A 26,458-nucleotide genomic window follows, 5' to 3' on the forward strand; every position below is an offset into this window, starting at 1 on the left:
TGAACATCAAAAGGTTGTACAAAACAGAAGAGAACAAAAATCAGGATTGCAGCCACTAGATCAGAATTAGCACATATTAGCCGAGATATGTTTTCTCTACATGATGAGTTAGCCACATCTCTTCTGTCCGACTTATGGAACAACATAAATATCATCACATATAACAAGGCTACGGCAATCTGATTGGAAGAAGCATACTTTAATCAGAAAATTCAACTTACTTCTTCATGAAAAAACAAAGAAAACACCTAGATTATGCCAAAGTAATTATCAATCTTTCTTCAAGAGTCCTATCAAGAGAAGAAAATAATCTACTCCTAAAAGGTTTTAACTTTGCCTTAACATCACGTTTCCTCCCGAAAATTGACATAATGGCTCAAATAGAAAAAGGAATAAGAAATTTACCTGGTAATACATCAGATCTCATCCCTATACAAACCATAGCATTACTATTGCAAAGTAAATTACCTCAAAGAAATCTTCCTTACACGGAGTACACCTCCCTCAAAGAATTAAAATCAGACAAAAATATCATTAGAATCAAAGCAGATAAAGGGAATGCAACAGTAGGTTTGAACTCTGAAGATTATAATAATAAAATGAAAACTCTTCTTGAAGATTCTAATACCTATAAACCTTTAGACAGAGATCACTTGCCGTGCTCACAATAAAACCAATGATCTAATCAAAAAGATACCTAATTGGACTGAAGAACTCAAAAGAACTCTATATTCAAAACACCCATTAGTTCCAAGAATTTATGGTGTAACAGAAATTCATAAGATAGGTATTCCCTTAATACCAATAGTAGATGATAGACACTCTCTGACCTCTAATTTAGCAAAACATCTCACCAAAATGATTTTACCTCATACAGGAAAAACATCTTCTTTCATCAAGAACAGTACACATTTTATTGAAAAAGTAAAAGATATTTATATTGGATCTTCAGACATATTAGCAAGTTTGGATGTTATCAGTCTATTTACAAATGTTCCAAGAAACAAAACTGTGAAAATCCTAGAAGACCTTTTTCCTCCGGACATCGTAGATCTTTATAAACATTGTATAAGTAATACTTTTTTCAAGTTTCAAGACAAATTTTGGGAACAAAAAGAAGGACTGGCTATGGGCTCATTATTAAAAATTAAAAATTTAATTTTTAATAATGTCCTATTTATTTATTTTTATTTTATTTTTTTATATATATATTTTTTTAAATTTTTTTTCCCTCACCAGAGGTCAGGCCAACAGTTGTTGTAGCGGTTGGTCAGTGTCTTTAACAAACGGTTTGATTGTAGTATAGCTTATTTCCTGTGTATAGTGGTATGCTCCAGAAGATGACCATGACATAAAGGTCGAAACTTCGAATGTAGATTTTAGTTATATTAAACTAAAGTTATATTAAACTAAAGTAATCATCACCATAATTTTCAAAAATGCTCTCGTATTCATTAAGCAGCTACCCTCCAGCATCTTCTTTATCCAGACTGTCCTAAAAAGTGAAATGAGTCAGCCATCAAACTATTACTCCATTGTCCTAACCTCTGTATTCTTGAAAGTAGTGGAGAAGGTTATGAACATTGAGCTTGTTCACTACCTAAAGACCCATCAGTTAGTGGCCACCTTATGAATTCTGCCATACTGGTGGCCATTAACCAAAAGATGAAAAGATATTGCTATTGATATATTCATGAGTTTGTTATGTCTGCAAACTTATTGAGACTTCAATAAGTGACCATTTTTGTGAATCTCCTACCCTTTGTGATGGGTTGCTGTCTTCCTGTCCACTTGTTCATTGTGTCTTGATGGATGCCTTCCTCTCATCTGATTTCATGATCAATGCTGTGGAGTATCCTAGGCTTCTGTACTCTTACTCATGCTCTTCCTCCTATACAGCAGTGATCATTTTTTATAACTTCAAACACTATTCATATTATTGCTGATGATATTACTTTCCATTCTACTTCTTCATTTCAGAAACTTTTAAGTACTCGAATGACTCAACCTTCAAGATCTTCCATAGACCAATGTCTTAAAACATTGGTCTATGGAAAGTGCAGGATAGTGCAGTTTACATTTTTTGAATAGTTTCAAGAATCCAGGATATATAATTATCATCATCATCAACAGCTTTCTTTAATCCACTGCTTGATGAATATTCTTCATGCTTCTTCCATTTTGGTTGATCTTGTGCATCTTTCCACGATAAATGCCCACAATATCTTATCTCACCAATCCCATCTTATTGCTGGTCTGTCTGGTTTCCAATAATCAGCTGGACCATTGGTATCCGTTCTGTTGTTCTCTTTGTCCAACTATTGTCTGACATTCTCATCACGTCCTTCCCAGTGCCATTTATTGCCTTTTATTACTGATGCAGTATGATTACCTTTGTTTGCTTCCTTATCTAAGTATTGTTCTTTTTATCTAACCATGTTATTCCCAAAATGGTCCTTTCAATGTTTCATTGTGTTGTTTTAATTTTTTTAGTCAGGCTCCAGGATTCGCTATCATAGGTCATTAAATTGCCTTTAAATATATCTGTAATTTAAAACTTTCTGTCCTGTTGTTATTCTAGCCGAAATTTCATTCTCAAGTTTATAATCATTTGTAATAATTTGTCAGCCTGGATATTTGTATAAATTCACTATTTCAATCTATCTTAATTAATTTCAATTTGTTTTTATTCTAGGATAGTTTCACTATACATTATTTTTGATTTGTCCATATTTATTTGCAGGCCTATCTTCAGATTTCCTTAATTTAATTCAGTAATCACATTCTAATTCTTTTGGTGATATTACTACCAACCAAATTGTAGATTACTTAAGGATTCTCCACCAATATTCAGTCCTTCCTAGTTCAGTTTTCTCATAGCATATTCAAGGGATTTTGTTATATTTGAAGTTCAGTTGTAATAGTTATGTTATACTGTCAATTACCTGTACAATAATGCGATTCCAAACCTTGTCTATATATCCACCCTTCTAATTATAGTCGGTTATGGAGAGTAAGATAATACACACAAACACACACACACATATATATATATATATATATATATTTTTTTTTTAAAAGATATTGAATGACTAGAAACCGAGAAAAATGAATTACTAAATACTAATTACTCAATTTTCTCAGGTCTACTTTTCAACTAAATGGTTATTCACAAAAAACAATTGACAAATTCTTATTAAATCCACCCACTCACAGTAATGAAGAGACCAATAGGGTGAAAGGTAATATTTCTATACCATACATAAGCTCTGTCTAACCCAAATTAGTCAAGGTTCTTAGGAAATACAACATAAGAACTTTATTTACTCCTCTTCCAAAAATCCGCTCCTTAGTGAGGTCCAAAACCCAGACATCACAACCTTAAATATCCCGGTGTTTACCAGATTTGGTGCAATTGTGATATACCATACTTTGGCCAAACAGAAAAATCGATCGAGTTACGCATTGAAGAACATAAAAGAGATGTCAGTTACGGGAGAATGCGAGCCAGTGCTTTGTCTAGTCATGTTCTGTTCTCAGCCGATTCTAATGAAGAAAACCTTAGCCATACAGTCCTATGGGACAAGTCTGATAACATTCTCCATTGCCAGGATGAATTAGAAAGAAAGATAGTAGAATCAAAAGAAATCATTCTCAATCCCCTACATCTCAACAACAACCTGAGTTACAACCTTTCAGACTGTCATTGTGCTATGATCAAATACTGGCGTTTGCGAGATGCTATACACATGCATATGCCCAACAATGAAATCAACGAGAGAACAGTTTTGAATGTGCAGACCTCAACGTTTCTATGCTGAATATATATAACTAACTTTCCGTATTGTTCACAGTTACTTCCTCTAGGTTTTACTGGTTATTTCTTTTGTAATGTGCATCTGAAGAAGGCTGATACAAGTTGTGCTATTAAACTTTGTTTTCATTTTTCTCAGTTTCTAGTCATTCAGTATTTTTTAAAAAATGCATATCAACTGAGTAAATCAATCTTCCTACATATATATATATATATATATATATATATATATATTATTTTAGATGATTAGAATGTTTCAGTTCATATCCATGATGGTGGATTCACTTCAAAATCAGCATGTTGTGAATTCTAAAGAATTGAAGCACAAGTTCATAAAAATAATCTAAAATATTTACTGTAAACATATAATTATATACAATGGATACAATTATGTATATTTAGTAATTCTATATTTCTAAGAAGAACTGACATTGTACTTTCTTTAGAATTACACTCTGTTAATTCCGATATTCAATATATCTAATTCTTAAATTCTGATTAAATACACAAGATAACTATGTGGTCATTCTAGAACTGGATTACATGAGCTCAAAGAAAACATTTTCTCCCAAGCAGTTAAATTCATTTCTGAGAAACGACATTAAATAATACAAAAAACATATTGAACATGGCAGTCTGCTAAAAGTTAAATAGTTTCAGTTATCTATATGGAAACTTCTTATGCAACATTTTATTCCATCAGTCTTCTCATTCATTCTGTCTCTTAGAATACAATAAAAGTTAAAAGGTCTCACCATATGTGTTCAGTAATCTCCTCCCTTGCTTGCCTACTCTTTTCTGATAGCATTCTTCTTACCAAGCAACAGTTCTAAAAACAACAACTAATGATCATGCTCATTACAGATCCAAAGTGAAACTCAAATTACAAAATGACTGCCATTACTACACTGCTCACATATTGTACAGTAATAGTGTGACATATAAACACTACTATAAACAAACATAAAATATTATACACACATAATTTTATGTTATTCCCTAAGGATTACAACAGTAATCTTTAGGGAATAACAATAGTAAAGAATAATAGTAAGCAAGTTCATTGTCTCCTTTATTACCCTACTACTTAACCACATGGTGGTTGCAAAGTACAGCTGCATTAATAAATGCAAACAAATATACATATTTTAAATTTCTTTATCATATAATGAAATTACACTCAGTATATATAATACTCTAAATAACAAACACAATAAGCAAAACAATTGATATTTTTGCAAGTGTTTCAAATATTTTTGGTGAGATAGTCTCCCTGTCTGACTCCCCTTTTTATTTCTACTTCTCTTACTTTTCCATTTAAATTTATTACTGCTGAACTTCTCTCATGTCTTTGTGTATCATCTCATCATCAAATTCCTGATATGTACCCTCAAGGGGTGTACAGGATATGATAGTACTACATGGAAAATTTACATCTTGGTCTTCCTCTGGGTCTTTTTCCTGCCAATCTGGCAAAGAACACTTGTTTTGCCAATCTTTCCTCACTCATTCTGTTTAAGTGATCATACCACCTGATATTAGCTTTGTTAACACATTCCTGGATACTGACAATGTCAAGTTCTTCCTAATATCCTTGTTTTTAATGTGATATTGCCATTGATGCCATCTGTTCATGGCCCTAATCTTTCTCAGGACTCTCATATCTGTGATCTCCAGTCTTTGGTCAAGTGTTTTACTTCTGACCCAGCTCTCAGATCCATAAGTTAAATTGGTTTGAACACTGTCTTGTATATAGCTAATTTAGTGTTTTGACTAATTTCTCTCTTATTCCATATAAATTTATTCAATTGATTTCCTACTACACCAGCTTTATTGATTCTATTGTCTATTTCCATATTTAATTTACCATCTTCACTAAAAATCATGCCTAAATAGCTGAAATGTTTTACTTGTTCTATAGGGTTTGCTGCTAGAGGGCTACATGGTTTGTAGTGTTTTCAGAGAGCTCCCGAAAGCTAAGTATAATTTTGAGTGAAAATTGGAATATTGGTTTAAATCATAACGTAATATTGTCTAATTTGGGTAGCTTGTTGTGACTGTGTGATTTTGGTGTCAATCCCGTTTTATTTAATTTAGTATTTTAATGATACGTTTCATAGAATAGCACATGGCAACAATGCAAAATAAGATAATGGTGTCCAAAAATATGACGCCTTTGTTCAAAAACTGTAATGTGAGGGAGTTTGTCCAATGTGATGTGTGTGGGATGTATGCATTCCCGAATGAGGCTGGAGTTTGGATGGAAAGTGATAGCGGTGGGATAGTGGTTGAAGAAAGCCAGAATGTGAGTGAAAATAGTGGCTTGATAGGGAATTACGATGTTGTATAAGATGGCAATGAGAGCGGTGATCAAAGAGAGAGTGAAAGCAACTATACAGAGAGAGAAAATGGTTTAAATGATGAAAAAAATGAGGAATTATTTGTAGGGAGTCAGATCGCTAGGTTGCATGCAGTGATACAAAATACGCAGCAGCAATTAGAGCACCTGCAAAACTCTTTCCAGAGTGCCTCGGCTAACGGAAATAAACAAGTGTTTGAAAGGAAAAATAAGCATAAGAGTGGGAGAGTTTCTGAAATGAAGGAAAGAGTGTTGTATGGTGACTCGTTATTAAGAGGAGTGATATATGGGAGTTTAACTAAATCTTACTTACTGGGTGCGAAGTTTAAAGATGCAAGTGAAGTATTAGAGCGTAAAAACAGAGGGTGAAAGAATTGATAGTTGTGCGGGTACGAATGAATTGAAAGGAGATCAATTTTTTATGAGAGAGGACTTGAAAGTATTATTAAAGTTAGCGAAAGAAAAGAGTGACAGAGTTAGGATGGTGAGTCTGTTGCTGCGGTATGACAGAGAGGAGTTTAGAAGGAAGGCCATAATTGCAAATGACATTATGCGCAGGTTATGCAGACGGTGTGGTGTGGAATGAGTTTGATGTGCAAAAGGATTTCTACAAGCTGGATGGCCTGCATTTGAATGGATTTGGTGTTCGGAGACTGGAAAAAGTGTTGCTGAATGAAGTGAAGATGGATGTGCAGATCCAGGGAAACTAGAACTACCAAGCAGGGGGGGGGGAGGTGGATATGCAAACATCAGTGAGACAGTGTAAGAATGTATATAATGTACCCAAGCCAGTAATAAGGACAAGAAATTGGAATGGGCTAGTTAGAATAACGCATCAAAATAGGGGTGGGACAAAGGAACCTCTGCATTTCATGTATACTAATGCCAAGAGTATTAGGAACAAGAAGGAAGAATTTTTGGCCTTGATTGGCATTAGTGAAACACGACTGACAGAAATTGATATAGTTAGTGGGATAGAATGTGTAGGTTATAGTGTGTTTAGGAGGGGACAGAGAGAATAAAATGGGGGGGAGTGTTATTGATGATAGCTGATGAACTGCAGCCAAGGAGAATTGAAGTTGTATTGCAGGATAGTGAAAAGAGCTCATTTGAGGTTATTTGGTGTGAGATTGAGACTGGCAGAACAAAATATACAGTTGGGTGTTGCTATAGACCAGGTGATGGAATAGATGATGGAGATAGTATGCATAGACAAATTGATGAAATGAGTGGAAGAAGGGTAATTATTATGGGGGATTTCAACTATGATAACATTGATTGGAAGGAGAAGAGGACACATGTGAGGAAGGAAATGGATTTTATTCAATTATTAAGGAATAACTATCTGAGACAGCATGTAATTGAAAATACTAGGGGTGTGAGAGTGCTTGACCTGGTAATAGCATCTGAGAATTTGACTGTAATGAATATGACCATGTTGCCACCTGTTGGTGAGAGTGATCATGAGGTCTTGACCTGGGAGGTGGCTAAAGGTGTGGAATTTTCGATTAAGACAGGATATATATGTGGAATTAGCATGCTGGCAAGTATGACAAGCTTAGGAGACTGCTTGGATCAGTGCCATGGCATGTACAACTGCAATGGCTGGACGTCGATAGAGCATGGGAAGTGGTCAAGTAGCATTTACAGGAGGTAATGGCTGATTGTATACCTATGGTCCAAATAATAAAACAAGTAGGGGTTAAATGGATGAATAACACCATTAAGTTTGAGCCACAAAAAAAGAAACAACTGTGGATGGATTTTAAAGAAAGAGGTGACCTGCAGGCACACGAACGGTATGAAATGCAGGCCAGAAGGGTAACGTAACAAGTGTGGTAAAAAATGCAAAAGCGGATTATGAAAGGAAACTAGCTATGCAAGCTAAAGAGAATCCCAAACAGTTCTTTCAATATGCTGCAAGCAAGAAAAAAAAAATTGTACACGGCAAAATGATTTTAAGGAATGATGATGGTAAGGAGGTCACTGAATCAGTCGATATAGTGGAATTACTGAGCGAGCACTTTGCAAGAGTATATCATCCAGGTGGTGACATTGAAAAAATGAAGGAACCATTAGTTTATACAGGAATTGTGATGAATGAAGTGGAGGTGAATAGTCTATTACAGAACCTTAATGAGAATACATCTGTGGGATTGGTTGGTATACCGGCACGGGTCTTACGTGATGCAGCTAAAGAATTATCAGTGCCCTTGACCATGTTGTTTAATCTGAGTCTCGGGTCTGGTTTAGTCCCGAAGGTGTGGAAAGAGGGGAAAATATTTCCACTGCATAAAAGAGAATCCAAGAGCCTTCTTTATGCAGTGTAAATATTGTTGCAAATTACCGACCGATCAGCATATCAGGAGTCGTTGTCAAGGTCTTGGAGAAAGTAGTCAAGGGAAAAATACAGGAATGGATTGATGAAAATGAGATACTGTACGGGGAATAGCGTGGCTTTGTGAAGGGTAGATCATGCCTGAGTAACTTGCTCAAGTTTTATAACACTGTGACGGATAAGGGTAATGGGTTTACAATGATACTGCTGGACCTGGCTAAGGCATTTGACAGGATACCACATGGAATTCTATTCCGTAAACTACAACATATGGGAATGGATATATAAGGTTGGTGAGATGGATAGGTCGGTGGTTGATGGAGAGATATCAGAGTAGATTATTCAGGAGTAGAGCCCTGTGACTAGTGGTGTGCCGCAGGGTTCTGTTCTTGGACCACTGCTGTTTAATTTGTTCATTAACGATATAGGGAAGGATCTAAGAGGAACAGTTCATTTGTTCCCTGATGATGCAAAGTTGGATAGGGCAATAGTGAATGCAGAAGATGTCGAAATCTTGCAGGACAACTTGGATAGATTGGAGTTCTGGACAAAGGAGAATGGATGTCAATTTAATGTGACAAGATGTAAGGTTATGCATTTTGGGGTGAAAAGATTAGCAGCAGTATAGCACATTGGTGGAACTGTACTCCAGGAGATTGATGAGGCCAGGGACTTGGGAGTGTTGGTGGATAGGGAGATGAAGTTTAGGTGGCTAAATCAGCTTATTGACTCACTTGGTTGTTGAAAATACTTTGACGAGTGGAGACAAGCAAGTTATTGTACCTCTGTACCAAGCCTTGATAACACCTCCTCTAGACTACTGTGCCCAGATTTGGTCACCTAGGTTTCTTCTTGATGGGGAGGAGGTGGAGAGGATCCAGAGGCGAGTGACCAAAATGATAGCAGGTCTATGGAATGATCCTTATGAGAACAGGTAGAAGATTTGTGGGTTGCAGAAATTAGTTGATAGGCAGTAGAGGGGATATATGATTGAGACATACAAATTGCTAAAGGGTTTCTATAGGATTAATTCAGAGGATATTTTTGAGATCAGGACTGGTGGTGGAAGAACTAGGGGATACCTGTGGAAGCTGGGAAAGAGTGTGGTTAGCAAGGGTGTTAGAGCTTGTTTCTTTACTTTTAGAGTGGTAAATGAGTGGAATGAGCTGCCAGAGTCTGTTGTGGGTGCTATGACAGTGAGTGAGTTCAAGGCAAGGTATTATAGATACTGTGAGAATGTCATATAGTTGTGTGGACATGATATTTAGGGCCTCCCTCGATGAGTACCTGGAGTCGCCCGTAATAATAATAATAGGTTTTCCATTCACAATGCAGTCGATATTTTCATTGTCTTTGTCTTGTTATTGCTGACCTCCATACCATATCTATTACAACAGTTATTCAATTCAATTTAGTCAGGGGAATCTTCAAACTTGTAGCAGATTTATTTAGAAGTATAGCATTGACTGCATAAAGGAAAGAGCTGAGATTAACATCTCCAATTTTTATATCAGGTTTAATATCACTTTCCTTCATAATGTGATCCATATAGATAATGAATAACAGAGGGGATAATGTACATCCTTGTCTTACACCAGATTTAACATTAAACCATCTTCTTGTACTTCCTTCAATTCTAACTGCTGACTTACAACTCAAATAAAGACTAAGTATTGCCTGATATCATGCCCCATTGACACCATATAACTGTAGCGTTTCAAATAGCTTCTCTCTTGACACCTTGTCATATGTCTTTTCCAAATCGACAAAACTTAAATACAGATCTTTGTTATATTCCCTTGATTTCTCAACTATTTGTTGTAAAGTGAAAATTTGATCCTGACAGCCTCTATTTGGCCTGAATCCAGCTTGTTCTTCACCAAGCTTCTCTTCCACAATCCTTCTCAGCCGTTTCTCAAGTATACTTGTATATATCTTACTAGGAACGCTCAGTAGAGAAATACTCCTGTAATTTCAAATTCAGTTTTATTTCCCTTTTTATATATGGGTATTATGAGAGATCTACTCTAATCATCCAGAATTCATCCCTCTGTCCAGGCCTTCTGAACTATGCAGTGCAGCCACTGTAAGACGCTTATATCTCCATACTTAAACATTTCTAATCGAATATCATCTATTCCTGCTGTCTTTCCACATTTCAGGTTTTTCATAGCTTTTTCTACCTTCAAGTGTGGGCATGTGTTGCTGACTGCAGTGTATTTTACCACTGTGCTGTCATCACTGCTTGTTCCATTTAGCAATTTTTTGCTAAATGGAACAAGATATCTCTGTTAGTTATCATAATCAATTATCCTGTAGGCTGCGCCATTGTTATTTATATATGTATTTTTATATATACTTCCCTCTTTATGTATATTATTATTCTCTCTATATACTTATGAGATGAAATATTATATAAATTTCTTTTACTAACAATTATTTTTATTTTTGACTCCGAGTGTCCCTATATGTTATTATATTTGCACAAAGAGTTCACTCCAATTGGTGCAATGACTTTAACTCACTCTTTCAGAATCCAACTAATCATTGACTTAATACCAAGTACAAAATAAACACATTTAATAAAACTAAAACAATATATATACATTTCTAGTAATAATACATAACTATAACTACAGATTATATGGATCCAAGGCCTTATTTAAAAATATAAACTTACTCTTAAGACTAAACACTTTTTCTTTCACAATCACAAAAAAATGTTCATAGTCTTTTTCTCTTTCTGTTAAGGCTCTTTTCCAGAAGTTACAAGGCTCTGTACTTCATTATCAGGATCCTTTTCATCAATCAATATAACACACATAAAGTCTTTTTGACTATATCCTGTTTTCCTTTTAGTAGTAATACTCATCAGACCAGGCACCTTTAATACCTAAAAATCTTCTTAATCAATATATTTTCTAAACTTTCACTTTCAGGCATTCTTAATACTTATAAAACTTCCTTATCAATATTTTCTCTAAGAAACACATTCACTTTAGAATGTAAGCAACAAGTTCTTCTTTCATTCACAATACTAAATGACAGTTTTAACTTTTTCCACTTTAAAAAAACTTACAGTTTCAAGATTTCCTTTTATTCATTACTTATTCCTCCTTGAAACCTATTATTTCCACTATTCCTTTTTCGGAATATACTATAAAATTTCTTCCGACTGCCACACACAAAAAAATCAAGTTCCTTCCAACTTGAATATTTACCGGCCAAAACTTACAGTTTCAAGATTTCCTTTTTATTCTTTACTTATTCCTGCTTGAAACCTATTATTTTCACTATTCCCTTTTCGGAATACATTATGAAATTTCCTTCTGACTGCCGCACAAAAAAATCAAGTTCCTCCCAACTTGAATATATCTCGGCCAGTGTTCTAAAAAACTTCTGAACGCTCTCTTGTTTACAACTGTAACTTGGATACGCAACGCTTTCCTTGTCAGCTGTCAATCACACATCAAGTTCTCTCCGGGAGCATGTGCACTCCACAAAAGTCAGAAACTACGCACTGCAATAAAATGGCTGACTCGCTGTATCCATCAGCGCTAAGAGAAAGTCTTTCACAAACACAAAATTCAACATTTTAAAATACAACAAACTTTCTTATAAGTAACACAATAATCAGTTTAGTAAGTACTTCAATATTTTTTACTTCTTTACATATTACTTCTAACATATTTTCATAACGAGCACATCACAAGTGCAGACACTGCGTGTATGAAAACAAAAACTAACAAGCATAATTAATACGTAAAAATATTCAGAATTTTTAATGTGATTATTTTTACATCTCCATACTTCAAGATATCTTATTCTCTAGTTTTCATGTCACCTTAATCATCTCTAATTCCTTTTACAACACTCTTTCCTCCATTTCTGAGCTTCTTCAACAACCTCCAGAATATCTTGCCATCTTGATATTCAGTTTCTGTGTTCTTAACAAAGTCTTCCCATGACTTTTGTTTAGCTAGTTTTATGCAGTGTTTAGCTTTCTTACATATGTCTCTGTATTCTCTAAGAGCATAAGCTGACTTATTTGCCAGGAACTTTTGATATGCTTTCTTCTTTTCCTTCACTATCTCTTTATTTTCCTGCGTCCACAAGGGAGTAATGATTTTTCTATTCCTACAGACAACGTCACCACATGTCTCTCTGTCTAAATCAATCAGTACTTTTTCAGGATTTGCCACTGAATCTCCAAGGTTTGGTTTCTGTTCTGAAACTGTTTCATTTTTCTTCAATAATGTTTGTGTATTTTAGTCTACGATTTACATCTGAGAGCTGCTCAACTTTTATTTGCTTTAAAACTTGTGTTCTTCTTTTCAGTATGAAATTCAACTTTATCCTGCTTGACGAAATGGTGATCACTTCTAATTTCAAATCCTCTGCACACTCTGGTGTTCTGTACCAGAAAGAAAACATCACTATCAACAATAATATAGTCATTGAGACTTTTCTTATTCCTTGTCTCTTCTCTCCATGTGAATTTGTGCACATTTTTATGTTGGAACATTGTGTTAGTAATAACCAGTCCATGTCCTGAGCAGGAAATCCATGTGTGTGCATGCACGCGTATATGTATATTTGAGTTAGTATATTAATATAAATATTTTCTGTTTCTATATTTTTAAAGATTCTAGCATTTTACATAGGTCTATTCAATCAAAAGCTTTTGCATGAACAATCTATGAAAGCCAAAAGAATTGGCATAACATATTCTTTTACCCCCCCCCCCCCCCGTTACTTGATTTTAACTTTATAAACAATGCAAAGTTGGGAATGAAGTTCTGAAACCTATATGCTCTTTTGGTTGATGGAAATTTAATATATTGTTTATTCTGCCATCTATAATATAGTTATTCTGTTATATATAGTTATAATATGTGATTAAGGACCACCATAGCATTAATCTTATATGCTTTTGTTATGATAATATTCTGGCTGTAGCATAGATTTCAAGTACTGAAACTGTGGCAAATTTCTGTTTATTGTCTTTGCAGACTTCAGAATGTTAACTACATCTGGATGGATATAATTGAATATAAAATAATTTATATAAAAAAAGGAATATATATAAACTTTTTTCCGCTGGAGTCAGATATCTACATGGATGGGTATGGTATGCCACTCCAGAATTATTGTAGTGTAAATAATGGACGTAGTCTCTGTGTTCATTCATTTAGATGTTGGCTGTCCTTCCAGTTTGTCCAGGGTATGTCAGCTTTCAAAAGTAGGAATTACTGTAAACATTGTCACCTGGTTCTCCAGATGAGGGAACAGACAAGAGCTTATGGTTTGGATATATTGGAAAAGTGATTAGCACATCTTAACAGTAAACACTTTAGGAATCACATCGCCACCATTGAAAAAAGAAAATTTCTTGCTTTTCCTTAACACACTGGTCACTAGGCTACCCAGCAGATCCTTATTTTTTTCTGTCTACAGGAAGTTCCCCCACGCTCATTAGTTCCATCAGTTATCATATTATCACCCTTTCCAGCATTATGATGCTATCAAAACCTTAGTAAATAGAACTCAAACTGCTCAGACCATACCAGAACATCTTTTGAAATTAGGCACTTACAGAACTCTTTATCTACCTACTATACTTTTTTTTATATGGCTCCCACCCAGAAAATGTTTTAATTGTAAACCTATGGGCAGGTTAAAAATTTTTTTTCCCTATTTTTGGCATATTTTTCATTTATATTCCAGAAACTCTGCTCTAGAGACCAAGCATGGAACTTTTTCCAAGCCATTTCAGGCCCTCCAGTAAGTGGATCGGTGGTTTTACATGGCAATGAAATTCATCTCCCACCTAAAGACAGTCACATGCACCCATGCCCATGGCAGGATTTGAACTGCAATTCTGTTGGTCGGAGAGTGGTTATGATAAGGTACCTGAGAAAAAAATTTCGCATATTCTTAAATGATGAAAAATACAGACTTCCTTTAAGCCATACAAAAAAAAAAAAAAAAAAAATAGTTACTGTTTGTTCACCAAAAGATCTTCTCCATCATCCAGATCATCCTGGTGTCTAATCCCTACTCATGCAAACTGACATACTTTGAACAAACTGGAAGAACAGCTAATATCTGACTGAACGAACATAGGGATTACGTCCATTATTTACACTTCAATTTTTCTGGGGAATTGCATACCATCAGTGCAGATTTCTAAATCCAGTGGGGGGAAAACCTTTCTTATTCCAGATGTTATAACAGTGCTGTGGCTAATTGCAAGGACAGTTTCTCAGATTTATATCTGCTTCTGTATAAGAAAGGTTTTCCTGATGACTGTCTACCCAAAAATCTGGGAGACAGTCATCATGAGACCTTCACGATCGTGAGACTAGGTTAAGTCCTAACAGGGATGCCTGCTAGGACTTAACCATTTTGCCTGTAATTCTACCTGTGCATTCAAGCACACCTACTGGTTCATCTCTGTGTGTGTGTGGATATAATTTATTTGTTTGTGCCTATGCTTATGTCTTGGTGACCAAGGCAAAATCTTGGTCTAATAATTTAACCTATTAACTTCCATGATCCCCATTTGGGGATCAGCAATATTTTTTATGTTGGCACCACTAATTTTAAACTTTTTGAGTATTTTTAAGGTTATGTGTTTACATCAAAGTCTGCTCTCAATGTATGTAGTGAAAGTTTTTCTTTTGATTAAAAAATACATGTAATAAATGATATTGATTCAAAGTTTTGCTGGTAAGTGATGCTTTTTTCACATATGCCTATTCGATAATTGAAAATCTCATATTTTATGTCGAAATAAATAATTTTCCAGTATGGAGTTATGTGCATATGTGTTCTGAATAACAGTACGAAAATTGAGCAAATTTCATTACTTGATAAGCTGAAAAATATGATGATCCCCATTTGGGACCCACTGCTAGTGTAATGTAAAATGATTTACCATTACGATTTATATCAAATATTATCTTATGAATACCGAGACTGTGATTTTTTATTACTTCTATGACAATTACTCTTAAGAATATTTTTATAGTTATTCAATTTATTTTTCAGCATAATCATGAGTAGAAAAAAGTTTTTAACACTAAGAGAACATAAAGAATATTGCGACAGTGAACTTGATTTGACAGATAATGAAGACCTTGATGGTACTATTGATATAGTGGAACTACCACCGGATAGAGTTGATGATGTTTCAGATTTGGAAGATATAAATGACAATATTCTTGAAGATACCGTTCCAAATGACGTTCCAGGTTCAATAGAAATTCATGGCGCAAGATATAAGGAAGAGAGTGTAGTTCCAAGAAATAAGAAACCTAAAAAGGAAAAACCCATATCGGATTGGAAAAAAAAGAGCATCATTCAATATTTTTACTGATGGTGAAGAAGAATGCAAGCAACGTAAAATAAACATGATAGAAATAGTAAAAGATAAAACCCCAGTAGACATTTTTGAAATGTTCTTTACAGATAATCTAGTAGACCATATCGTACAACGTAGTATATCTTATGCAACTCAAAATAATTATCACCAATTTACATTCTCGGCAGACTGCTTCAAGAAATTCTTGGGAATATTACTTTTAACTGGATATCACTCTCTACCCCAAGAGCAGATGTATTGGTCAGAAGAAGAAGACATAAATAGAGGAATTGTACAAAAATGTATGCTGAAAAATTAGTACATTGAAATAAAGAGAAACCTGCATTTTAGTGACAATACAGATATACCAATAATAAATGGAAACAGGGACAAATTATTCAAAATTCGACTAATTGTTGATGAGCTGAATAAGAATTTCATGCAATTTGGAGTATTTTCCCATAATATTAGTATTGATGAACAAATGGTGTGTTATTATGGTCACCATTATCTAAAGCAATTTATTAGGGGGCAAGCCCATTCATTTCGGTTTCAAGCAATGGGCTATGTGTTGTGCGGAGATATTGCTATAACATAGACATCTATGAAGGCAAATTAAGTAATTCTGAAACAAATATGAATGGGTTAGGTATGACGGTAATATTGAATAAGGTGGCAACTATAGACAAACCAGAAGAACACTGCTTTTACTTCAATAACTTTTTCACAAGTTTTGATTTGATAAAAAATTTAAAAGACAAAAATATACCTGCGACAGGAACGGTGATATATAATAGGATAAATAAATGCCCAATAAAAACGAACGGGGAAATGAAAAAAGAATTCCGTGGGTCTTTTGATTATAGGTTTGACAAAAGAAATGAAATATTTGGTCTTGTTTGGAAAGATAACAACACTGTTAAAATTTTATCAAATCATTTGGAAGTTCTACTGTTGGGACGAGTGTCAATATGGTCTAGAGCTGAGAAGAAACAAGTGATAATTCTGCAGCCTAGTGCTATTGCAAATTACAATAAGTATATGGGTGGTGTTGATAAGCTTGACTGGAATATACAAAAGTATCAAATAAAAATTAGAGGCAAGAAATGGTATTTTCCAATTTTCACTAATGCAGTGGATATGGCTATAGTCAATGCTTATGTTATATACTGCAGTGCTAATGGAAAAATGCCGCTATTGGATTTCAGAAGAATGGTTGCAAGGTCCTACTTGAATATACACTCTCAATCTGATCCCAAAAATAGTGGAAGGCCATCCTACAGTGTGAATTCACAGAAGCGTGTACCAGAAGATGTGAGAAAAAATCCTGCAGGGTATTATTTAGAGAGAAGATTAGATGGAAAACAAAGAAAATGTGCGGTCTGTAAGAAAAATGTTAGGAAACAATGTGTAAAGTGCGATGTCGGGTCACATGTAGACTGCGTTGTTAAATGACATTTATAAATAATGATATAATTATTTACATGTCATGTACCGTGATCTCCAAATGGGGATTTTTTTTTTAAATCAATAAAAATCATATTTTTACTTTCTGTATTATAAAATTAGATATCCCATGTGTGTTTACATGCAAAAAACATTACTTCATTCAAGAAAATAATTTTTAAAAAAATCTGGCAGGAAATGGGTTTAATAACTAAATAAAGTTAGGTAATTATTATCCTAGATGGCCTAGGGAATGAAAAAAATCAGTTTACAACCTTTATTGAAGAAATGAGATACAAGAGAGTGCAAAAATTACAGAACTATAGCACTAATTTCTCATGCTAGTTAAAGTCTTACTTAAGATCATTCAGAAAAGACTGGAAAAGAAAAAACAGGCAGGATTTTGAAAAGGCAGAGGAACAAGAGATCAGATTGCCAATGTGATATGGATAATAGGAAGAGCACAACAATATGAGTCTTACTTAAGATCATTCAGAAAAGACTGGAAAAGAAAAACAGGCAGGATTTTGAAAAGGCAGAGGAACAAGAGATCAAATTGCCAATGTGATATGGATAATAGGAAGAGCACAAGAATATGAAAAGAATGTCTACCTTTGTTTTCTTGACTATAGTAAGGCTTTTGACTCTGTAGATCATGTGAAACTGTGGAATGTGTTAAGAGCAATGGGAGTACCAGAGCATTTCATTATCCTTCTGAGGAATCTTTATTATGAACAAGAAGCTACTGTCCGAACAGATCTTGGAGAAACTGAGTATTTCACAATAGGTAAAGGGGTGCGACAAGGATGTATTTTATCTCTATACCTGTTTAACTTGTACAGCAAATACATTTTAAGAATGGCAGGGCTGTTGGAGTCTTCAGTTGGAATTAAAATTATATTAAAGATACCAAGTAGGTTTTTTAATCCTTTTCCCCAAGTAAGTCAAGTTTGCGGCTGAATGTAGTGCAACTCGTGGTAAAGGTGAAGCAAGCTCTGATCACTTTCCTTAGAATTTTCCCCTAATGCAAAGCACATTTCCTTGCAGAAATGTATGATGCTATGCATTAAGGTAATGGTCACTACCCATACCAGTTTCAACCTTTATTGAGGTCTCGTCAGTGAGAGCCAGACCTAAAAAATGCCAAGGGTGAAGTAATACAGAGCTTATAAATATTTTACCTAAATAAGTTGCCATAAGGTGCTTTGATCTCATTAAATAAAAATAAAAATCTCAGGATGAGAGTAATATATAGAAAGTTTTTTACCTTAGGTATATATTATGTTAAAGATACCAAGCAATTTTATAAGCTAGATTTTTAATCCTTTTTCCCAAGTAAGTCAAGTTTGCAGCTGCACGTAGTGCAACACTTTTTAGGTCTGACTCCCATTGACAAGACCTCAATAAAGGTTGAAACCGGTATGGGTAGTGACCATTACCTTAATGCATAGCATCATACATTTCCTTGCGGAAATGTGCTTTGCATTAGGGGAAAATTCTAAGGAAAGTGATCAGAACTTGTTCCACCTTTACCACGAGTTGCCTAGTGTTGCACTACGTGCAGCCGCAAACTTGACTTACTTGTCTGTTTGCTTACTTGGGAAAAAGGATTAAAAAAACCTAGTTTATAAAATTGCTTGGTATCTTTAACATAATATATACCCAAGGTAAAAAAACTTTCTACGTGGAATTAAAATTGGTGGAAGAAATATTAATAATTTGAGGTATGCAGATGATATCACCTTGTTAGCAGAATGCAAAGAAGACTTGGAGGAACTTATTATGAAAATTAAAGAAGAAAGTGCTAAATATGACCTTAAACTTAACCTCAAAAAGACAAAAGTTATGGCAGCATGTGAACTTAATGATTTTGAAATAGATGGGGAGATAATGGAAGGAAGTAGTTAACAATTTTGTGCTTCTAGGATCCCGAATTGATAAAGATGGGTATTGTGCTGAAGAAGTTAGAAGATGATTATTACTCGGAAAGAAAGCAGTGAGAAATTCAAGCCAGATCTTTAAAGATAAAATAGCCTCGCAACAAAAATCAGAATCATGAAAGAAGGAAAATAGATGCATTTGAATTATGGGTTTGGAGACTCTTACTAAGAATCCCACAGACTGCAAAGCAAACCAATAAATCAGTGATAGACAGAATAAAGCCAGATTGCTCCCTTGAAGCTGTGATCATCAAGCAAAAATTGCATACTTTGGACATATTATTTAAGCAAATGACAGCCTGGAGAAGATGATGATGCTTGCTAAAGTTGATGGAAGCAGGAGAAGAGGAAGACCAAGAATTAGATGGGTGGATGGAGTTAAAGGAGCAACTGGAATGCGCCTGGAAATTCTGAAAGATATGGCCAGGGATAGATCTGAATGGAGAGCATATATTCATAGAATCACCAGGAGTCGAAAACGACTGGATGGAACATAACACACACACAATTATTATCCATACATATTTTCTGCTCTAAACAACATCATGAGGATAATCAACATCTAAGCATTCATACTAAATTTCTACAAACCAAAATGAACACTTCTGTTGTGCTCGTAATATATTTTTTGTGCTCACTTGTTCCTAAGATCTGAAAATCAAGTAAAGATTGCTGTTAATTGACTGCTGTTGGAATAGGCTAGTTTGATTATTATTTAGACATTTAAAAAAAATATTTTTTAAGATTTTTTATTGCTTTCCCACCTTTGTTATAACAGGTTGATGCCACTAACATCGGCCTACTACATACAATTGCTACAATAAATTTTGCTTGAAAGAAATTATATTACTATTTTCATCTTTATCTTACAAAAGTAATGACATCTTAGAATATGTAATACAGAGAATACAAACAAATAATGTTTAAATAATTTGTTGAGAAGTCAATATATATATAAACATTGTAGTTGTATTTTTTTTATTTCTCTTACAGAAAGGCCCTCTGTGTTAATGAAACAAGTACAAATCAGACAGCATTATCTTCTTTCATCTTAGACTGTGAAATTTTAAAAAAAGACACTTTAATATTTTCATATAAAGAAATGGAAAATGAACACTTAGAAAAATTAATTGATGCTATTCCTGATGGTAAGTTAATTATTTAAACATTTGTGTGTGTGTGTGAGAGAGAGAGATATTGCAAAATTATAATTTTTATATGAAAATACAAAGCCAAAATATAATTTAATTACTATTTCCTATATTTCACCAATATCAAATTGGTATCATCAAGGAACAATATACAGATAAAGATGCATATACGCAGGCACCACAAGAATAAGTGAGACTAAAGTGAAAGAAAAATCAAGTCTTAAATTGCGCTGCTTAGTTTACTTCATTTGGTGCTCTTAACCATTTGGCTGATAGTCTGAAGATGAGCATTTTCCAGATGTGAAACAATTTTATGCATCCAAATTTCTTGAGTCTAGGATAATTTTCAAGGTAGAATGAGATTGATGGAAAAGTTTCTCATATTTGTATTTGCTTCTGTATGAGCAAAGAGCCTATTTTCCCCATTGGATTGTGATAGATATCCAAAGCATGATCTCCAAGTCCTAAACCTTTAGCTACATTTATTACCACACCACCACTATGACCACTTGTGACTCCAAGGTGTCTCAAAAAAAAAAAAAAAAAAAAAAAGAGTTATTAAAAACTAAGTCATGTGTAAAAGTAGCTAAAGTTGCAGGATGAGATATCACAAATATGGCTAAATGTTCTGAAGGATGTTGAAAAAGGTTACAATTTGAGGAATAGTACTGTAATAGAATACAGTGAAAGGAATGATATAGATGGCATAAAAACTGTAGATATTCTGGATGTCTGGAGTAATTACTTTGAAAGATGGTTAAATGAAAGAAGCAGTGACAGAACAATGGTCAAAAATATTTAAGAAGAATGCACTCAGGAGTGCATATTAGTGCTTAGGCAGGAAAAAAATCTAAAAGATAGAAAAGCTGCTACTAGAATAAATATTTAGCCAGATTTTTTTTATGTCTCCAACCTACGAAAAATTGTAAACTGTACACTATTAGTACTGTGGGTGAGTCGGGGGGGGGTATTTTCCTAGTATTTTTTATTTAATTCTTACATAGTCTAGAAATCCTGCTCTTGAGACAAAACATAGAACTTTTCTAAGCACTTCAGACATCCAAGCAAGAAAGTGGTCTTACACTGGGTAGTGAAGTTCATCTGTTACTTAAAGACAGTCACAAACATCTGTGCCCAAGACAGAATCAAAACCTGCAGCATGTTGCTTGGAGAGTAAGTATGTTAACCTCTTGGCCAACCAGGTTGGCTATTTGTCAACTATTATTATTATTTTCTCAGGCATCTCCAGGGAGTCAGATTCATTGTAGGAAACCTATTCTGACCATTTCACAGAATATATATATATATATGTATATAATATATACAAGTAACATATAACAGAATGTATATCATATATATGTGTATAATATATACAGGTAACCCTCTTATAATGCGGATGTTAGGTTCCATAGAAATGCCGCATTATACGAGACTTAGATCACATAGAAAAAGTAGGGTTAGGTTCCGAAATCGTTTTTTTTTTTTTTTTAATTATATAAACAACAATGACATATCCAACAAAAACAATATTTTTATTTAATTCAGGTAATTCATGTAAGTTAAGAAAACATAAACTATGAGACAAATACTTAGTATAAAATTATAAAAATTACAAATTGTACATAAATTTCATTGCACATAATGCATAAATGTTTTAGACACAATAAAATAAAGCGCATATTTTAATTGTCATCACAGTCTTCAGAAATAACATTTGTTAGATGTTCTTTAAGTGGCCGGAGGTTCACTTTGAAATCTCTTGGACATCATTTGTATAATTCTTTGCATACTTTGGCTGGTTTAGTCATCAAGAAGTCAGTAATAAGACTTTGTCCACTATGCTGCAATTTTTTTTATTAAGTTCATAATATGGCGCTAAACAAATATCCAATTGTTTCGTGAATTTTCCCAAGTGCTCCATTGAGGGATCATTATCCGTAAAATAACTTCCTAACTTTCTTGCCAAGTCCAATCCTTCTGCTAATTTCTTTAAATTGAATTCTTTAACGGATTCATCACAATCAGAATCTTCGGCAGAACATTCCCCACCATTTGGTTCGGCATCATTTATTAATTGCACCAGTTCCTCCTCATTTAAATCTGTTTCTCCATCAATTATTTCACTAATTTCGTTTTCAACCATATCGCAAAAGCCCTCTCCACCAAAAATGTGTGTGCGATGTTTATTATATGATGTAGCTTGGCATCCACTGGAGGTACGAAATTTTGTTCCAGAACGGCTTCAGGCCATATTTTTTTCCAGCAAGCATTCAGCATAGAGGGTTGTAATTCCTTAATGGACAGAGAGATAATTTTTACACAATTGAATATTGAAAACTCTTTCCACGCTTGAGGCAGTGTCATGTTTGGATTAGATTCATTTTTTCTAACATTAATTGAAATGTTCGCCGAATATAATATGGCTTAAATGATATTATTCCTTGGTCAAGTGGTTGAATAAATGAAATAATATTAGACAGCAAAAAAGTTATTTTAATATTCGGATGGCTTAAATTTGTTGGGTGGCCTGGTGTGTTATCTAAAATTAGTAGAATTTTGAAGTCCATATTCTTTTTCTTTATGTAACTTTCTACATCGGGTACAAAACACTTGAAAAACCAATTTTCAAAGATGCTAGCTGAAATCCATGCCTTTTTGTTGGCCCGCCAATAAACAGATAGGGTGTACTTGTCGAGCCTTTTCATCGCATGAGGATTTGCAGATCGGTTAATAAACATTGGTTTTGTCATGTAATCACCTGATGCATTACTACAAAACAGTAGAATAATTCTATCTTTGGAAACTTTGAATCCAGGAGCTGATCTTTCATTTTTCGAAATATAGGTGCATTTTGGCATTTTTTTTCCAATGTAACCCAGATTCGTCCGCGTTGAACACCTGGTCTACACCTTCTTTAATGATTTTTAAAAGTTCTACTGGGTATTTCCAGGCAGCTTCAATGTCTGCTGATGCTGATTCTCCCTGGATTATAAGATTATACAAAGAAAACCGCTTTTTAAAGTTTTTGAACCAATTTCCATTGCACAAAATCCATGCTGAGAGATTTCTTCTGAAGAATCTTGAGCAAGTTCTTTTAAATGTTTATAAACTTTGAGAACTTCTGCTTAATAAGATATCCATCCAAAGGAATTTTCTTTTGAGTGCAATCTTCTATCCTAATCATTAGAGATTTTTCCATTTTTTTCTATTAGAATATCGCAAACACAAGCAATGCGCTTTGCACTTACCGTTGACCCAGCAATAACACTTTCTCAGATTTTATGTTCATTTTGTTTGATTGTTCGAATTGTTGATTCATTTAAATTCAGGGTCCTTGCAACAACTCCTGGTTTTTCTCCAATTGTCAACCGATCCGAGATTTTAATTTTTTGTTTGAGAGAAACGAATTTCCCCTTCAATCTTGGTTTTTCCCTCTCGTTCCAGTTTTAGTGGTTAGTACAATAAAAATAAACTTTTACATGAAAAAAAAAAGCATTACATATGTATGTAACTCACCAGAAAATAAACTGCTCAGCTTGAGAATAACATACTTATGATTTTAAATGCACTTTCCTGGCAGAAAACGAAGACAATTTTCAACAATAAACACTTTATACAGCAAACCCTAGATGGCAAACCTATGGCACTCGTGCCAGAAGTGGCACTTCTGAGAATTTTGCTGGCATGTCAACAATTTACAGGTAATATCCTTTTATACTCTTATAAATTATTCAAGTTTTTTTTTTTTAATTGTTACAAAATGTACAAGCTGAAATTTGTTTTACACAAGACAGCAGCTATAAAGACGTGCATATGATTGGTGCGGTATTAACAAAAGATCGCGAGACCTAAAGACAAAAGCAACCGACAAGTGTTGAGTTGAAATGAAAATTCTCTTCAATTGAATTCCATAACATCTGAAACTGTCATAACAACATTCACTATTAGTTTTAACACATTCACAACAGGGTGTCATTTATTGTTCTGATGGAACTTCTCATTACTGACTGGCTCAACTCAACTCGTTTCAACCCATGGTTGAATTTTATGGTTTTATGGCAGGCAAACTCACACATTCATTATATGGCATGTTTCAATTCTTGGTAGTCTTTTTTTTAAGTTAGCCTTTGCGATCTGTCATAATGACATCAAAAATTTCAAATGCAATAAAACAAACACTTATTTCATAAGTGAAAAATTGAACAATAGTTTTTAGTTAGATACTGTGTTTCAGTGCAACATATGGTTTTGCTTAAGTCTATACAGCATAGTTACTGTGAGAGGGGACATGTGATTTATTAGTTAGCGCCGTTTTTATTCCATTTGTTGAGAATGACACAGACTGCAAAAGCCTCTGTACAGCACCTTATTCAGTGATACAATAAAACTGAATTAGATACTTATAACTACTTGCACGATATGGACAGACATAAATTTAACGAAGATAAAATTTGATTTTTAAGTCCCGTGGTGAAAAATATGAAAAGAAAGAAGGAAAAAAGGGGTTACTAGAAATTGTAGACCGTGTTGTATAAGTACAGCGTTATACGAGGGTTACCTGTATGTGTGTATATTATATATATATATATATATATATATATATATCATAATTCTTATTGAACTCATTAACAGGTGAAATATTCACAAACCTCTGCCAATCCATTCGCCACTCTCTAAGCAAAAAATCTAGTTCTCATACCCTTGTTAACCACACTCTTACATAATTTCCAGTGGACCACCCGAGAATCTCTCACTTCTGATATGTATTAAAAAAAAAAGTCTTCTGTGTCAATCCTATAAAACTCCTTTAATAACTTATATGTTTCTATCATGCCTTTCCTTTTGCCTATCAAATATCCTTTGTAACCCACAGACTCACCCTGTCCTCATAAGTAGCATTTCAGACTTATCACAATCTTAGTAACTGGTCTCTGGATCCTCTCTACTATTTTCACATCCTCAACCAAACCAGGCAACACAAATAAGTGAGACTGAAGTGAAAGAACAAGTATAGCCTAAAAATTGAGCTGTTTTGCCACCTTTACAATATTCCCTTTTGATAATCACATCCAAATCCATGTCCTCATCATTGTCCTGTAGTCCAGTTCCTTCATTTCATTATAGTATGCAGTTTGTGATCACTTCTTCCTAAAATGCACAACTATATGCTTTGCCACATTAAACTGGTAACGATTATCCTTTGCCCATACTACTAGCCTGTTTAAGTCATTCTGCATGATCTCTATATCATCTGCATTAGCTGTCTCTCTTCCCAGTTTGGCATAATCTGCATTCTTGGTTTATTATATGGCTATTATAAGGTGCTAAGAGAAAAGCTGAACTAGCTTTTCTAGGAAATGATAACCATTTTGTTTTGAACCGGATAAAATTGAATATCATACTGAAAGTAAGAGTGTTTTAAAAAGAATCAAAGTTGTCCAGTTTTCAGATGTGGACTGAAATATACAAATATTATTCAAGAAAAATGAAAGTTTGAAAATAGAATGAAATGTTGAAGATTCAGTTGCAGATCCTGAAGAAAACATTGATTGATTCGGCTAGAGGCAAGTGATGAGTTTGTCTGCAAGAATAGAAAAATCAGACCTTCATGATGAACTCATAAAGTTAAAGAGGCAGTCAAGTAAATCAGCATGTGCTCTCGGAGAATACAGAGAAAAATCTAAGAATGCAAATCAGTGTGAAAAACTATAGTCATGAGAAGTCAAGAGCATTTTTGGTAAGAACATAGAAATAAATATCAGGAAGGTAGCAAAATGCTATTGAGAAAGGTTAGCAATGGGGATATAGTACTGCAAAAAGGAATCAAGGATGATATAGGTGACATGAAAACTAAAGATAATGATATTCTAGATGTCTGGAATAATTACTTGGAAAGATTCTTAAAACAAGCAGTGACATCACAGTGATAGGAAACAAACACAAAGTGCCAAGAGTATGATAACTGTATACTGAATATGCAGGTAACCCTCGTATAACGCGGATGTTAGGTTCCACAAAAATGCTGCGTTATATAAATCGCATTA

At 34.2% G+C, this 26,458-nt stretch overlaps 1 protein-coding gene across 1 annotated transcript in view; it reads left to right on the forward strand.

Moving 5' to 3' along the window:
- The window catches only part of Sse (extra spindle pole bodies like 1, separase), a 505,458-nt gene that overhangs the window by 380,456 nt on the left and 98,544 nt on the right, over positions 1-26,458 (forward strand). Inside the window, exon 17 of the mRNA XM_090412041.1 lies at positions 20,257-20,411. Within this exon, the coding sequence (XP_090268167.1) occupies positions 20,257-20,411 (155 nt within the window). The remainder of the gene's footprint in view (positions 1-20,256; positions 20,412-26,458) is intronic.

The sequence above is a fragment of the Typopeltis vanoorti genome, chromosome 22, assembly GCF_054136105.1.
Source record: "Typopeltis vanoorti isolate ZY-2024b chromosome 22, IOZ_Tvanoo_1.0, whole genome shotgun sequence".
NCBI lineage: Eukaryota > Metazoa > Arthropoda > Arachnida > Uropygi > Thelyphonidae > Typopeltis > Typopeltis vanoorti.